General features: G+C 41.5%; 2 protein-coding genes across 2 annotated transcripts in view; both read right to left on the bottom strand.

Moving 5' to 3' along the window:
- Nucleotides 1-4,697: 4,697 nt before the first annotated feature.
- fdx1b (ferredoxin 1b) lies at nucleotides 4,698-7,855 on the bottom strand. Its single transcript, XM_062537108.1, has 4 exons — nucleotides 7,648-7,855; nucleotides 5,958-6,085; nucleotides 5,246-5,375; nucleotides 4,698-5,127 (listed from the first exon to the last, which is right to left on the bottom strand). The coding sequence occupies exons 1-4, from the start codon at nucleotides 7,803-7,805 to the stop codon at nucleotides 5,028-5,030; spliced, it is 516 nt and encodes a 171-aa protein (XP_062393092.1). The 5' UTR covers nucleotides 7,806-7,855; the 3' UTR covers nucleotides 4,698-5,027.
- A 7,365-nt stretch (nucleotides 7,856-15,220) lies between these two features.
- The window catches only part of msna (moesin a), a 21,158-nt gene continuing 18,292 nt past the window's right edge, over nucleotides 15,221-18,086 (bottom strand). Inside the window, exons 13-14 of the mRNA XM_062537087.1 lie at nucleotides 17,147-17,377; nucleotides 15,221-16,757 (exon numbers count right to left, since the gene is read on the bottom strand). Coding sequence (XP_062393071.1) covers nucleotides 16,593-16,757; nucleotides 17,147-17,377 — 396 coding nt within the window. The 3' untranslated portion in view covers nucleotides 15,221-16,592. The remainder of the gene's footprint in view (nucleotides 16,758-17,146; nucleotides 17,378-18,086) is intronic.

An 18,086-nucleotide genomic window follows, 5' to 3' on the forward strand; every position in this document is an offset into this window, starting at 1 on the left:
CTCATGCAAATGGGTACTCACAGGTCAAATGCACTGTGCACTCCAGTGAAAGTGTTTTGAAATATTACATGTGGTGGATTGTTTTCACAGTTTGTTCTAGTACTGTCACAATGTCTGTTTGAATATCCAGGGTTTTGTGTATTGACATGAAGTAAAGCTCAGTTGAATGTGCTGTAAATGCCAGAGACTGTCTGTAAACAGAGGACTTGTCTCATTATGCTGTTGTCCGCTAATGTGGCTACCCCAAGCTTTTGCTAATGTGCCTTTGCTCTTTACTCTAATGACAAATAGCTTTTTTATTTGGTAATAAACATTGTGAAGTGCTTTTCATAAATGGCTGAGCACAGGTAAAATGTATCTTCAGTAAAACTGTTTTGAACATTTTAAAATGTTATGCACTTTTGTTTCCCACAGTTTGCTCTCGACTCACATTAAATGACAATGTATTCAAATATTCAGTGGTAAAGCTATGTTTTAAATTGGGGACAGGACAAGCATCATGGCGTTGGACATCAAGACGTTGTGATATCCATTGGTGCTCAGGGTGGTGGGTGGTGGACACTGCCCTGAAAGCTATTTTTGTATTTCTTGCTGTTTTCCATGAGTGGTTAAAGACAAAAAGGCATGTGTCATTACTGCATTACTGCCCATTACTGTAAATGTCATTATTGTTACAGGCCATACATACTGTAATTGTTTTGCTGCCATTAGGGCTGAAGCAGGCTGACGTTCTGTACCTGTGTGAATTGGCTATAATGGGCACATTCTGCAGGCCACTGAATCGTAATGGGTTCATTTTGAAAGGGGTCCACGCAATATCAAATTCAGAGAATACAAATGGCATCCAAATGGAATAAGAATATGTTTTGATTAGGTGACGAGGTCCTCAGAAAATGTTTTTTCCCCACAAGTGGTCAAACATTTGAGAACCTCTTTAACCAAGTACTGACCAAAATGGGACATCTAATTCCTACTGTATTTCAATACAAACTTTATCTAGATCTGCCACAGGCTCCATTGTTGTGCCACCTACATTTCTAAACAAACACTTCATGTGTCATCGAACTTCCATAATAGTATGATTATTTATGGAGCCAGCCGCGATATGCTAGCCGCTGAGCCTCCACAGCAGATTCGCTACAGAGTCAGTTTTCCTATCTTGGAGGCTAGGAACAGGAAATGCCTGCTTTCATGGACACCTCTGCTGCACAGTTTCACATCTTCTTAAACGAGCAAGGTATTTAGCCAGGCTAATGGGGTGGGTGCGTCAGACTGAGTTACTACAGGCACTGAGATGAGGAGGGTGTGTGCGTCATCTAATCATCTTATCCCAGAGAGATGGCAAATATGGCCATTTCTCCAAATGTTGGTGGTGTTCCTAATGTTCAACATTCCCTGTTCCTATGACAGCTTGGCAAGAAACTCTTTTTCAATCAAAAATGCAATAGGTACTGTTTTACTTGAATCATTGTTGTCACCCCTCTGCACACACCTACTCCAACAGCCTCATTACAGAAAAATATCCTAACTTCTTGAGTGTGTGTGTGTGTGTGTGTGTGTGTGTGTGTGTGTGTGTGTGTGTGTGTGTGTGTGTACGTGTGTGTGTTTTACCGCACAATGAATAATCTTGGTCTAGGTCTATTCCTATAATGTTACACGTTTTCAATTATTCTCTATAGCCAAAAAGAAGAAGCCCATGCAAGATCGGATGACTGCCCAAGAGGAGCTTCTCGTCTTGGAGAGAGAAAAAGTGTTTCTGAAGGAGCAACTGGCAATAAAGAGGGAGAGATTGGTATTGGGTGAGAAATTTGAATTTATGAATGCTAACTAAAGGGCACTCTCAATTCGATTTTTGTGAAATGTACAGATTAATTAATGTTCATTTGTTTGAATTAAATGATTGAAAATCAAATTATGTTTCATTGGCTTCAATATTTATGTTACAGTAATATGTTGCAATAAGATTTTGTCTAGTGTCCCTGCCAGTCTGTGCATCATCGTTGCCTTACTCCTCATCTACAGCCATGCAGCCATGGCGACAGGGATGTCTTCAGGATCCGGGAGGTCAGCCCTCCTGCACATGTGCGTAACACTGCAGTGGCCTTACTGTAATAAACATCCATCTACAATAACAAGTTAGACAACAGTGTTAAAATAATTTGTACTATCATCATTGTTACAGCAATACTTTCAGGGCATTATTTGTAGCTCCCTCTCTACATACAGTACTGTGTATTTGTAGATCACTATTTAATTCAAATGTAACAGGAAATGTAAAACCTTCAGAGGTTGTACATCCACTTCCTTACGTCTGTACAGTAGCCTACCTGTCGCTTGACGCAAGGGGAGACAGGGAAGGGGCCCTCATTAACTTGCGGGGCCCTACGCAACTTGCGTAGTGTGCGTATAGGGAGAACCGGCCCTGTACGTACCCCTTACAAAGTATTTTGTCTCACCTTCCTTTGCAGATGCTATATAGTCTCTCCTGTCTGCTATGCGACGCTACTTACACTTTGTATCTTCTTTCTGTCTCTGTCTGCTCATTAATGATCGGTGTCGGTTGATTAGGTCTGGCTTCAAAGGGTAGCCTGAATCCCCCAAAAGCCAAGCACTTGCCCTACCCTCACTAAGGTGAGTCTTGACATCACGGTAACAGGGTAAAACACAAAACATTAGTCTGGCTGCGCAAATGAAGACTTATACGTGCATGAAGCCCTGGCTCTCCTTAAACAGAATTATGATAATATCTAGATTAAGCGATATGTCTTATTACTGTAGTGTCTAGAGGACCTGGTGTTAAAGATAAAACTGCGTGTACCACAACGCGATACACAATATGACCGCCACTCAGTCCTGCACATTCTCTCTGCAAATATCAGTCACGGTTTTGTTTCCATTGCCTACTCCATCCACATACTGCAACTTTTATGTATGTAAATGAGTGTGTGCATGTGTGCGCTTGCTTTTGTGAATGAGTGCTTCTCTGTCTATGAGTGTGTGTGTGTGTGTGTGTGTGTGTGTGTGTGTGTGTGTGTGCGTGTGCGTGCGTGTGTGTGTGTGTGTGTGTGTGTGTGTTGGTGTGTGTTGGTGTGTGTTAGAGCATTTTATAGCCCCCCCTGGATGAAATTCCATAAACTGGGCATACTTTCAGATGATGTCAGGATAATTGTACACGTGCAATTTGGTGCAGTTCATAACATCTCATCTGGCGATTGAAGCCATATAATATTGCATTTTCATTTTTTACCATGGGTGTAAATCACAAAGGACTGGATATAAACTAAGTTGATGCGGGCTCTTGAGACCAACATACTATAAACATTTTGTCATCCTCTGTGCCACGGTTCAGGTAGTTATTTAGGAAAAACTGAATTTTTGGGGTTTCGGGGCGGCAAGTGCAGGGGTGGAATGGCCCCCGGGGACTAAACATTTTTTTTCCGTAGAAATCTACTGGGGCTACATGCCCACCAAGTTTAATGTGCCCTGGTGTTGCGGTGTCCCGGGTATCATTGACGAAAAATTCAGGAAGTAGATGAGGGGAAAAATCAAACAAACAAACAATTCCAGAAAAAAAAAACAGGCAATAAAATAACACTAAAAAACACATTTACATAATAATACTGCTAATGATAAAACAGAATGAAGAGGAAAGGTGGGGTTGTCACGGTAAAATGAAAGGGAGTAGGCCCGTCTGAAAAGAGGAGTTTTTAGGTGAGATTTGGAAGTGGCTATGGACGAGGCGTGTTGAACATAGTGAGGCAGAGAGTTCCAGAGGTAGGGGCTGAGCAACTGAAAGCTCTAGATCCCATGGTAACCTGACGAGCAGGTGGGAGGATGAGCTGGAAGGAGGAAGAGGACCTGAGGGAGTGGGTGGGTGTCTTGATACGGAGGAGCTTGGTGAGATACTTAGGGGCAAGATTGTTGATAGCTTTGATTGTAAGGGGGAGATTCTTGTAAATGATGCAGTATTTGAATGGGAGACAATGAAGCTGCTGCAGGACAGGTGTTATGTGGCTACCAATCAATCGCTGCCATCTTATGAGTCACAAGGCCCAGGGACCTCCTACACATCAAAGTCTTTTAGTCGTCCTTTCATGATGCTGTGGCATTTTTGCCAAAAATGAAAAGTTAAGTCAGAGCTTTGCCCAGGGTGATTTTTCACCTCGTTTCTCAAGGTCACCAAGTAGGCTTCGGTTGGTATGAAAGAAAATAAATGTAAAACAATCTACCTAGCGCGAGTTGCCGCAGCCAGTTGCCGGGCAACTACAGTGATGATTATTGAGTAATTGATGGATGTTCCTCAAAAAAAATAAACATTTCTTTCAGTTTGAGATTTCTTTGATGGCGATTTCTTATTCCAAGTGGCAAACAGTCGAGGCTTCAGTCTGTTTTTGTTTATGTCCTGATTCATATCTGTCTTTTGTCTAATGTAGTGCTTTTTATATTGTAACTAACTACTTGTAAGAGATATAAATTTCATGTTATCAGTTCAATAGTTAGCTAGTTTTCTCACCTTACCCCTTGTGGGACAACACTGGGAATCCCGTAGCCTAACTGTTTAGTCAACTAGGTGTTCTTGAATTTCCCCTTGGGGATCAATAAAGTATCTATCTATCTATCTATCTATCTATCTATCTATCTATCTAAGCACACCGCTAAAGTTTCAGTGACACATATTCAGAGGAACTATATGTAGTACACATGTATTTTATTCCTGTCTCATATTCCCTTAGCAGTTCACTTCAGTAAAACTTACCCCACTCTCCCCTTCTTCTGAAAGGGTGTGAGTATGCATTTTCAGACGCCTAACAGTTTCGTAACAAGAAGACATTTCTCTGGGGTACAGATATCATCATCAGATACAGATAAAACGCTGACATAAAAGACTCACATCCCATACATGAATCAACAATTTGTTCAAAATCAATGTGTGTGTGTGTGTGTGTGTGTGTGTGTGTGTGTGTGTGTGTGTGTGTGTGTGTGTGTATCGTATGTTCATGAGTTTGACATTTTCATTCGTCGGTCTGTCATTGCCCCGCTGATCGTTGGTCCTTCACCTCCTGTGGTACGCGCACCGTCATGCCATCCATCCAGCTTTCCACAGTGATCTGGCAACCCAGTCGAGATCTGCCAATCAGAACTCAGAGTTAATGAAAAAAAAAATCATCACCACACACAGCACCACCAAGCCACGCAACTGAACACAGTGTGCGGCCTAAAGCTCCAGAATGATTCAGAATCGTACGTTTTGCTGAGACCATAAGCAAGATCCAGCATGTCGACCTCTTCGTCCACCATTGGCTCCAAGCGATCATAAATGTTTTCCTCAAAGACCAAGTGGCATGTGGAGCAGGCGAGGGTACCTTCACAGGCTCCTGATGCACACAGTGAAACAAGGATACAAGGATACAAGGATACAAGGATAGGAGGTTTACCAAGGCACCAAGGGACACCCAGGAGCAACAGGGTCAAGGAAAAAACTCCTGTGTCCAGGAAGAAACCTTGGGCAGATCCACGGGTCAAGGGGCAAACACAACATATCAAGCTGTTGGCCTGAGCAGATGGGGACTAGAAGAATATGGACGAGGGGAGGAAGGTGTTCATGTGCCTCCCTCTCTATTCAATGAGTACAATGCACTAGCACATGATATTTCTGGAGAGGATCTGAGTAAATCTTTGTTTCCTTGATGTAGGCTACAGCAGCAAGCTATAAATGATTTGACCAAAACTAAACGTCTTCATGTTCTTTCTCTAAGAAACTTTTAAACAGCTTTTACGATTTTGTCTTAGTATCATACCACAATTTAGGCTATAATATTTCCCTTATCAATCTTGATGTACATTTTAATGCTTCTAACACCACGCAAATGTACACAATGAACATCACAGGCCAAGCTGCCACCAAGAGAAATAAGAACATATTTACAGTAATGTGTACATAAAGTGTAACTACTCACCGAATCCGCTAATGTCTAAGTTCTTGTTGATGACTACATCCAGCAAGGTCTCCCCTTCAGAGGCTGTGACACTGTTCTTGACTCCGTCCTGGTTGATGAAATGCACTAAGACCTTGGAGTTGGGTGACCTACAAGAGAAGAGGAAATATTAGTGGAAAGCATGACAACATGATTCATCCTCCTTTAAGGCTGCCTAATTAGACAGCGGCATGTGAATCGATCGGGGACAGACTGGGGACACATGTGGCGTTCCCAACTGAATGCCATGGTGACGCCACTGCGTTGCCTAGTGCATCCCATGACTGCCCTTTACCACTAATAACCTAATTTGTTTCCACCACAACACACCGCTGCTGCTCTCCCAGCACTGCTGTGTACAATTGGGAGATGCGTCATCCTAGAATAATGTGTCAATGGAACACGAGAAATGTAAAAAATTGACCTATTAAAACTAGCGGCTTAGTGGACTGTATCTACAGTAGGTGAGGTCTGTGTGTAGCAGTGTCGCTTTGGCGTGTCGGTAAGAACACCTCTTGAGACTGGAGTTAAGCCAGATGCTACTTACGTGTCCAACAAAGATACAAAACAGAACACTATAACGATTCAAATTGGGCTCATTACAATGAGAACACAACAACACAATCAGGGAATGCTATAAAGCTTGCCTAATTTTGTGTTTGTTTACATAGCTTGCTATCTCCAGGAGTATGGCAGCATGCCAGCATCAAATGTGTATCAACTCAAACCTATGGGGCCATGGGTCACAAAGTGTGTCCAAATTCATTCACAGACAATTTCCTGCATGGAATTGCTCATGGCGTACTCATCATCATGTAGCTGTCACACGTATATCATATGAAACTGCACATCTTCATCTTTCCAATCTGAATTCAATCTGAAGCCTCTGTCGCTCAGGATCTTGAGATGAAGTGTCATGTTAGAGAATCTAGCAGTCCATGTCAGCATTGTACCTTTTGTCCATGAAAATTAGTTTAGTAAAGAAGAAATGTGGAGATTAAAGTCCACATGATGATATGACATTTCAAATTTATGAGAACCATATGAAACATACATACCTATGAATCTTATTTGTCGACCAATCATACCAACCCTTGAATCATACCTTTGCTGTGAAGTCTGTCAAACGTAGCTTTGCTGTCAGACTTCTGCTTTAAGACTGTGCTGTGTGAAGATTAAGATTCTAACCTAAGTTCTGTCTAAAACTGAACATCTGAAGGGCTCACTCTTTCATTTTTCAGTCTCTATCACCATCAAATGTGACCTATAACCATTAACTGAGACCTCTTGAATTTCCCCTTGGAGATCAATAAAGTATCTTTCCACCTATACTGTATCTATCTATCTATCTATCTATCTATCTATCTATCTATCTATCTATCTATCTGTTGCTGCCTGTTCCATACTGATAAATATATCTGCCTTACATTTTCTAGTTTATTATTGTGTTTCTCAACCAGAGAGGCCTTATTCACAACCACTGTTGTGGTTGTGAATAAGTATGAGTATGTGAGTGAGTATGTCACTTAGCCACAATAATTTGAAATCATACACTCCATGAATCCACTACTGTTTTCTGGCTCCATGCCTTCATTATATTGTTTGTCATTAAAACAGTTTCCTTTGAAAGTTCATTCTAGTATTGAGATCGTAGAATTTCCACCAAACTCACCTGTAATTCTGAGAGTCTGTGAAGAGTTGAGACTGTCGGCTGATCTGTCTGTGCTGCAGCACTTGGACCTGAGGTTGAGTCTGAAAACTGGGCAATGCACTCCACAGGCGAGCACGCCGAAGAGAGAGGACTGACCGGACACACACATGCTTGGCCATGCTAACAGGTTCAACTCTGTGTGTGAGTGTGTGTGTGTGTGTGTGTGTGTTTTAGCTGTAGGAGGACTCAAAGGAAGGACTCTTTGGCATTGACAGATACAGATTCAAAGCCTTGACACACACTTACATGGACAAGGTACATATGCACACAACACACACACACACACACACACACACACACACACACACACACACACACACACACACACACACACACACACACACACACACACACACACACACACACACACACACACACACACACACACACACACACACACACACACACACACACACACACACACACGAACACACACACACGAACACACAAGAGTTGTGCAAGCCAACATTGTGGGTGGGCGCAGATTGGTGGAGGGCATAGTAATCATGTAGATTATCTTAAATGTAGCATATTTAAAGACTTATATTTTTAAACTGTATTGAATCAGCTTTGGTGGTTCAGTAAGCTAACAGTATTTGATTTAGTCAGATGTACATGTGTTTTGCTAATTACAACATGTGATTGTTGTGGTAAAAAGTAAGAGGCCTAGTCTATATGTTGCACAGTTCATTTCATGTCATGAAGTCAACTGGTCATTGAGGGTATAGGATTTATATTTTAATGAACAAACACTGCTTCTAAAAAATAAAAATAAAAACTACAAAAGGTACATAAAAGGGAAAGCACATGAGGGACATTTGCCACCATTGCCCTTTAAAAACCCCTCAGAACTGAAAGGGATTATAGTTTTTTGATGGTTGAAGAATGGATGCTAATCATAGTGTGCTTATGCCAAGAGGACAAGCCATAATTTGTGGGTGATTGGTGCTAATAGTGTCTATTTGGCTTGCCTTTCAAACTCTTAACAAATTATATGCCTACAGAATAAGGGTTGGAGGCACTCTTATGAAGTGGAACGTTTGGCTGTACTGTGCCTATTATGATGGCTTCACCTTTGGAGCTAAATATTCTGATTGGAGAACAGGGGAAAACATAATTCATATGGAAAAATACATATAACAAGTTAACACTAGAAATTCTTACTCTGAATGTGAATGTTTGGTTACATTTTCATCAGGCGATACAGAATGACATTCTTGCAATTTTATTCCAGCACAATATTGCCAACTACTGTGCATCTTGTATCCACGATATAATGAACATGCCTTTCATGATTAGAATGTCTTTCATGCTGTGCACATTGCGTAGATCTGTTGCTTTGGAGACATGACTCACGACAAGGTAAAAAAAAGGCATTTGAGCACAGTCCATTGTATGTATAGAAATATTTCTATGGATTTTTGTTCAAAAATGGAAAGCCCAAGGCAGGGAGAGCAGTGGGTCATTCTACGAAACCGGTGCCTTTTCACTTTGACATTTTCTTAAAAGATCATGTAGAACAAGCCATATTTTAAGACATCCACATGACATAAAACATATATGACCTTCATATAAAAGTATTTTCCCACCTAAGGCATAAATCCCTATTAATATTTTCCTTTTTATTGTGGCCCAGTTGGTTTTTTTTTTTTACCATCTCGTAAGATGCGCTCCATTTTAGACATAATACATACATTGAATTCAGAACATTTCATGTTTTCCTGTCATAAAAATGTCCTTCATTTGATATTTAAAGTTATAGGTTTGTTTTTTAATTGGAGATTTGCAGAATTTAGATTCAAATCGTCAAACTTTGAATTCTGCATGCCCATTGATTGGTGTTTTGAACAATATTGGCTATTATACTCCCTACATTTGAAAATAGGCCCACTTCACCACACTATGATCAAACATTTATTTATAGGCTATTTGACTCTCTCAGTTCAGTTCAATTCAGTTTACTTTATTAATACCCGTAGGTAGATTTGTTGTGCAGTAACAGGAGAGGGAGTCACACAAACATTGATGACAGGACAAACAGGAGACGGGTTAACACACAGCATGAAACAGACATGGGTACCTCCGATGCTCACTGAGCAGGATTAAAAGCAGATAAGGTATGACAAAGTGTTGATACAAGGGACAATAAATAGGTTTAAAAAACATTTTCAATAAATAGAAATAAATAGATAAATAACAACAACAAGTCACAGGATAGACCTCAAAGTGCATTAGGACTTGTTTAAAAGGGAAACAGCAGCAGGGATAAAGCTGTTCCTAAAGCGTGTGGTCCTAGATCTTGGGACTGTGAATCTCCGTCCAGATGGCAGGAGCTGGAACTCACTCGCAAGAGGGTGGGAGACGTCATTGGAGATGGCACTGGCTAGTCGCTGTAACTGTTTGGTGTACAGCGACTCCAGGCTCAGCTGTGTCTCTCCAATCAGCCGGCCAGACCATTTGATGATCTGGTTGAGCGAGTTCCTTTCTTTTAAGGGCAGGTTTCCGAACCATGACACAAGTGAAAAAGCTAACACAGATTCAATAAAAGCATGATAAAAGAGTGTCATCATGGTCCTATCAATATGGAAACAGGACAATTTCCTCAGACAAAACAGTCTCTGGTGTCCCTTCCTGCTCACAGCTTTGCAGTTCTCTTTAAAATTTAAGGTGGAGTCAATGATTGTCCCAAGATATTTATAAGATTGCACTTGTTCGGTGACTTGTCCCTTGATCATCACAGGCTCAGGTGTTTTGTCATTCTTCCTAAAATCAATAGCCATGTCTTTGGTCTTTGCTATATTGAGGTGTAGGTGAGAGTCTTCATACCACTGTACAAAGTAGTCAACAACCGGGCCGTGGTTGTGTTCACTTCCCTGGAGCAGGCTAACAGATAGATAGATAGACAGATAGATACTTTATTGATCCCCAAGGGGAAATTCAAGAACAATCACGGAGTCATCTGCATATTTTAAAATGAGGCGATTTGGTAACACTTTACAATAAGGGTACATGAATTCTCATGAACTAATACATGAATTAATGCATGAATTACGCATTAATATATCATGAATCATTATGACTTAACATGAATTCACTGATTGTCATTAATGAATTAATACATAAATAACTCATCATCTTAAGCATTAAGTACGGTTGGCACATCATCATGAATCATGATTAATTAAGCATGATCATGATGACTTTTTGTCAGACAAAATTTTGGACATCACTGTCATGGAGAAAAAAGAAAAGTAATTACACATGAATTCATGTTAACTAAATGTCATGAATTATCATGAGTTAATTCATTAACTCATGCATTAATTATACATGAAAATCTCATTAATAAGCATGAATTAATAGTATGTCATTAATGACATCAGGTATGGACAACAAATTCATCTTGAGCATTAGGTACAGTGGGTAAATCATTATGAATAATGATCAATTACACATGATCATGGTGATTTCTAGGTTTTTGAAATGTGCTCCAAGGGGTAAGTAAGCTATACATTAACTCATCATGAACTAATTAAGACCATTTTCAGAGAATATCGAAGAATCCACATCGTTCAAATATAGGCATGTCCTCATTAGCTAAGCATTATCTTTTCATTATTAATCATGTCTGTGGCCCCTCAGATAAAGTGATGAACAGGTGGTGCTTTAAATGCATGAAGTTTGAAGTCATGCAAAAATGGTCAATTTACATTAATTAATGATGAATTACTCATGAGTTCATCATGTTTGTGGCCCCTCACCTAAAGTGGTAAATGGACCCTTCTTTATCACTGACGAAAGAAGTGGATTCTTCGATATTCTCTGAAAATGGTCTTAATTAGTTCATGATGAATATACCATAGAATTTATAAGTAATGAGATTCATTGTGCTCAAGTGTCCAGAAATAAATTAGAAAAGAACAAAAAAATAAATAATAAGAAAAGTGCCATCTTAAAGGGATAGTTCGGGTTTTAAGACACAAAGTTATATGGGTTCCCTGTCAGCAACGTTGTGCATCAGCACTGACTTACCCCCCGACAGCGTCCTGTGAGCCGAGATCCAGCCGGTTTTTGATCGTTTTTGATGCTGAAGAAAGTAGTCCGCCAAGTTGCTGGGGTCACGAAAGTAAAGTGATTTTCTTCTCAAAACCATATGCATTCAAAAGAGTGATATATTTGCACCACAAAAACGTTGTCCAGCTGTCAGTAGCGCGCAGTGATAGGAATCGAGAAAAATAGTGCCAAGTGATAACGAGGTTTGAATTTTTCCTGGACAACGTTTTTGTGGTGCAGATATATCACTCTTTTGAACGCATATGGTTTTGAGAAGAAAAACACTTTCGTGACCCCAGCAACTTGCCGGACTACTTTCTTCAGCATCAAAAACAATCAAAAACCGGCTGGATCTCGGCTCACAGGACGCTGTCGGGGGGTAAGTCAGTGCTGATGCACAACGTTGCTGACAGGGAACCCATATAACTTTGTGTCTTAAAACCCGAACTATCCCTTTAAGGGGGTTTCCCAGGACGGTTCAGCATCCTGATGGCTTGAGGGTAGAAACTGTCCTTGTATCTGCTGGTGCGGGTCCTTAGACTCTTGTATCGTCGGCCTGAAGGTAGGAGGGAGATGGTGGCTGGGATGACTGGGGTCAGAAACTATACGCTTGGCCTTTCTTCTGCAGCGCTGACTGTAGAGGTCCTGGATGGATGGTAGCTCAGTCCTTGTAATACGCTGTGCTGTTACCATACCATGTAGTTATGCCACCAGTTAGAATACTCTCTATTGTACAGCGGTAAAAGTTGGTCAGTAACTTGTGGTCCATGCCAGATTTTCCGCAGACGTCGCAGAAAGAAGAGCCGCTGTCTTGCTGTCTTTGTGATCACACCTATATGGTGTGTCCAGCTCAGATCCTCACCGATGTTAATGCCCAGGAATCTGAAGCTTTTGACTCTCTCCACTGCTGCACTCCCGATGTGAATGGGTGCGTGTTCTTCTCCCTGCAGCCGCCTGTAATCCACTATCAGCTCCTTGGTCTTTGCTACACTGAGCAGCAGACTGTTATCCTGACACCAAAATGTCATTGCTGCCACCTCTGCTCTGTAGGCACACTCATCACCATTCTTGAAGCAGCCAATTATGGTGGTGTCATCGGCAAACTTAATGATGGTGTTGGAGCTGTCAGTGGCTGCACAGTCATATGTGTACAGTGAATACAACAGAGGGCTTAACACACAACCCTGTGGAGCACCAGTGCTGAGTGTTAGACTGGAGGAGGTGATGTTACCTAGCCGTACTGCCTGTGGCCTGCCTGTTAGGAAATTTAGTATTCAGCTGCACATGGAGGGACTGATGTTCTTGCAGTTTCATGATGAGCCTAGATGGTATTATGGTGTTGAAGGCGGAGCTGAAGTCGATAAAGAGCATCCGTACTATACGTGTTGTTCTGATCCAAGTGAGAGAGAGCAGTGTTCAAGGCCAAAGCTACAGCATCATCTGTAGACCTGTTAGACCTAGGCAAACTGAAGTGGATCTAATGCAGTAGATAGACAGGATGTGATGTGGTCTTTGACTAACCTCTCAAAGCACTTCATCACAACAGAGGTCAGAGCGACAGGGCGGTAGACATTTAAACAGCTCACTGATGATTTCTTAGGGACTGGGATGATGGTGGCCCTCTTGAAGCATGTGGGGACTACAGACTGTAGCAGTGAGAGGTTGAAGATGTCGGTGAATACCTCTGCCAGTTCAGAAGCGCAGGCCTTAAGAACACACCCTGGGATGTTGTCTGGTCCATGAAATTGTCATGATATTAATGACAATTTGGTTAAAAACATTTTTATTTTTTAATTAATATCTTATGTGCAAATTCCATGTGTGACTTTCCGGACATGGGGAAATTGGCCATGTCCTTGGTAAAAATGACTAAAAACTAAAGTGTAGGATTTATATTTACAAAGACATTGAAATATGCATTATGTAATTCATAACACTTAAATTGACAGGTTTGCTAATTTGAAATACATTTTTGCATTGTTGAGAGCTCATGAAATGGACCGGATGCAAAAGGCACCGGTTTCGTAGAATGACCCCAGTAATAAACCCCCCATTGGATACAAAACAGAACAAACATCAATAACAAAACATTGATAAGTCAGAAGTATGAAGGGGTTAAGGGGATGAGAATTTGTTCTGTAAAATTAGAGAAAAAGCAGCAGATTGGCAAAGGCTCTTTAAATAAGAGCTCTGAATGATCTCCGCCAATGAAAGCAGGCCCTGAAACCATAGCACATAAAAATAACATAAAATAATGCCTTTAAAGAAACTGGAATCCCCTCATAACCTTTCTACAAATTCAGCAATTAATGTAAGCCACGTACATTCCCATCACCCCCTGCAACCATCTCTACTTTCCCCCTCAACGACACCTAGGCTATCAGTCATAACTCTTACCAGTCTGCCTCTGTCCGTCCGTCTGTCTGTCCCTGCCTGTCTGTCTGTGTACCTGTCTCTGTCTATCTGTCTGTCTGTCTGTGTACAGCACCTCCCTGTCTCTACACCTTGTCACTCTTTAATGCTTGAAAAAATATACTCTGGTTTGTTTTGTTTTTGTATCTTGTGCACTGGGATTTGGGCACTCGGAGCTCCTTCAATCATTTTTTTTTTTTTTTTTGCAAAACCTTGATATGAATAAAAATAAAGTTGTCCTCCGAAGACAGGGGGGAGGTGGTGGGGAAAAAAAGAAACAAAGAAAGCAGGGCCTGGCCAACTGGCACTCAGCTGGGCTGTTAAATTGACAGTCAGCTGGGCAATCCAGGGGAGCTAGACTCCGTGACATGCCTGAACTAACACTGTGCTCTAACAGCCCCCAGAAATAAATATCAAAAAGGAGAAAGCCACCGTCAACAATTCAACTGAACCATACAGTGTTTTATTGACATAGAACCACAATAACGTCACATTTGGTTTACCTAACCATTGGCTGTGTCTATCCATTTGCATAAAGCGTTAGGCAGAGAAAGTCCATCCTTCTGGAATTATTCACCATCGAATCAGAACATCCTGAAATGAAATGAAATCACCAAAAGTACATTGTAGAATATAAATATTCACTAAATAGAAAGTTTAAGTTGTCACATGAGGAAAAGAAACTGCAGAGAAGCAATAAATAAATGGCCTTCGGGGTTTTCCTTACCGTTGCTATGAAACAGATTGCAACACTTTTCTATCAGATAAAATCTCACAAGGCTCCGTTGCAGCCTTGGGACAAGCCTTGTCACCCATCAAGTCGGTTACTCCTCTCTGGGCTGAGGGCCATCTTGATAAGAGGATGTGTGTATCTCACTCTGTCGCCATGACATTGTCTTTACAAAGAGCCACGCAACACCATTCAGAATTTTCTAACAAGCCATTCAGTGTAAGTTGTTCCAGATAGCATCTTGGTTGATATATAATTAACCATCATAAACATCAAGCCTTTATTTACTTCTTGTGTGAGAAAAACAAAAATAAATGACACATTTCAACATCAAAAATGTTAAATTGATTTTTTTATTGACAGTTGAAATAAAGACTTATCAAGCAGCCACCACCGATGCTTTTCTGAGGACAAGGCACTGTCTGGTGATGAACTCAGAAAGTCTGCATCCACACATCTTGGTTTTCAAAAGGAGCAAATATAATCTTACAGTCAAGAAATATCCGCCTGAAACATTGCAATGACAGTTCATCTCATAGTCCAATAAGATTAAAATAAGTTTGAACAGGCCTTGAAAAGAAATTTAATTCATAATCAAATGTGGCTAAATGCCACACACCAAGGATATCTTGCAACATTAAAAAAACTCCTACTATGGTACTTTAATCCCTACTTAGCCTGGCTATGTGCCACAGCAAATATGCGTTATGAGAAAATATCGACCACAAACTATAGGTAGAGAATGTTGCAGATCCGTTGTTGAAAAAAAAAAAAAAAAATTCAGTTGGATCTCACATAATAATACTGCAGGGGCTTTCAAAAATAGTATATTACCACACAAAATGGTTCTTCATCTTTGAAAGCTTCAAAATACATTACAACTAGAAAAAAAATGAATCAAAATACAGTTTGATGATTGCTTTGTTCTCCTTAATAGGAGTTATTTTCAGAAACACACTGACCTGCTTGCAGAGGATGACACAGCAATAACCGGAGTGGTGGTAAGGTGTTCAGTAGCGTGCTTTATTGCCCTTTTATTTCAAGGTCTGTGTGCAAATCTACAGACCAAGTCGGTCAGAAAAAAGGTTCTCTGCTCAGGTGCTCATACCTGTGCATTTTCACCGATCAATCACATGTCTACACGTTTTGTTGGTTTTTTTTGGCATTTGAATGGAAGTTGGCACTTTATATTCATGACACTGTTTTTTTTTTTTTTTTCAAGTGTCCATCTGGTAGCATATTCCGAGCCCTGTTAATGGAATGTATGCCTCATGCAAATCAACTGAACAGAGCAGGAAACAAAAAAAAATAGATTTGGATTTCTTCCCTCTTGCAGCGGAATCCAAGCTCACAAGCAATCCTTTTCCCTTCCCCACACCTCACTTCCGAACCGTTTGCTAGAATGTAACATAATGGAAAAAACAAAAACACTGGAAAAATAGCAAGCTAGGTTGTCTCCCTTATCTTAAAAGCAGTGTTGAATATTCTTTTTTCAAAAAAAAAAAAAAACTCAAATCACATTCACTTCTTCTGAATTCTCGGATCATCTCTCTTTGTTTCTTTCTTTGCATGATGTTTGTATGTGTTGTGATTTGAAATGCAGTCCTAAACGTAAAAGGGAGCTGAGTTGAGGGTAAAGTTGCAGTCCGCAGGTGTGTGGGTCAGGGTGAGTAAATAGGCAAGTGCGCCCCCTGGAGGCCCTGGGAGGCGATCACATGCACTCGAACTCGTCGATGCGCTGCTTGGTGTTGCCAGAGCGGATCTGCCTCAGGGTCTTGTACTTGTCACGTCCCGCGCGGACGTTCTCGGCGTGGAGGATGTCGTTCTGCGTCTTCTTGGTCTCGTCACGGGCATTGGCCAACTCTGAGCTCAGCGCCTGCGGGACAACAAAGACCAGTGAAACAGTTCATGAGTTTCACTTCAACACTTATTGACCATACTACTTATTGACCATACATTTCAATGACTAAACAATTGCACTTAATATGCATTTTATTTCAGTCATATATAATAATCAATAATAAAATAATATATGGAATGTGACTTTGGGTTGGGTAATTTGGGTTGGATTAGTGTGTGCCTGTGTGTTTATGATTGAGATGCACAGGTAATTTGATGTGACCATGTGCTGTACAGTGTGCGTGTCAGTGTGTGATTGTGTGTGTGAGATGGTGTGTGTGTGTGTGCGTGTGTGAGTGTGTGAGTGTGTCAGTGTGCGCGTACGCGCGTGTGAGTGTGAGTGTGTGTGTGTGGGCATCCCCTCACCAGGAGGTGCTTCTGCACTCTCTCGTTCTTCTCGGCCTCGGTCATGCGCTCCTCCTCGCTGCGGTCGTGGTAGGCCCCGTGGTTGGTCAGCTCGGCGCTGGCCTCGGCGTTCTCCTCGTCGTTCTCGTCGTGCTCGTTCTCCGCCTGCACGGCCTCCGGCATGGAAGCCGTCATCACCTTGTTCCTCAGCTCCTCTTTGGTCTTCTCCAGGTCCTCCTGTACCGTGGTGGCCTGCGGAAGGCACAATCAAGCAGAGGAACCAGAAGCTTGAGGATGGCCAGGGAAGAGTGTAGCAGTAGCAGAAGCTCCAGAAGTAGAGGCATCTTGACCTCGAAACCGTGCCATCTCTCTGTGATGGGGTGCGAGTGATGGAGACAGGATGCTATCTCTCACTGGATGTTGTAATTATCACAAACCTCCCACACATCACAGCCAGCGAGGTGTGATTACAGCAGTGAAAAACAAAAAAAGAACAGAAGGTCTTCTCTGTAGAGATAACATTCACCTTCTGTGGTGGAAGAGTTTGTTTATTTATTTATTTATTTGAATACAGTATTTTCGGTACTGAGGCACTCTGATATATCAACAACAAGTGGTTCTCACCAAGGGTCAGGTTAGTGGGTGTCAGACTATGTGTGGGGGCGGTTGGGAGGGATTCTAGTGCTGCCTGGTGCCTGGCTCTACAGAGTGGTAGACCAATGCTGGTTGGGGAGGCATTGCCAATGTAGACAAAAAGTGCTTCACTCTGTACACAGACACTTGCAGTCTGTCAGGGAGCGTCTAGCTGATATACCCAACAGCCTCCGCACAGACTGCCTGGATACCGGTCTTATCACCACGTTGTGATGGCAACCCACGAGAGAAAGCACAAAAAAGGATGACACATACTGCCTCTTGAAAACTCTGAGCGCCTATGGAAACTACATTATAAAATGTAATA

The sequence above is a fragment of the Sardina pilchardus genome, chromosome 5 (assembly GCF_963854185.1).
Source record: "Sardina pilchardus chromosome 5, fSarPil1.1, whole genome shotgun sequence".
Lineage (NCBI taxonomy): Eukaryota > Metazoa > Chordata > Actinopteri > Clupeiformes > Clupeidae > Sardina > Sardina pilchardus.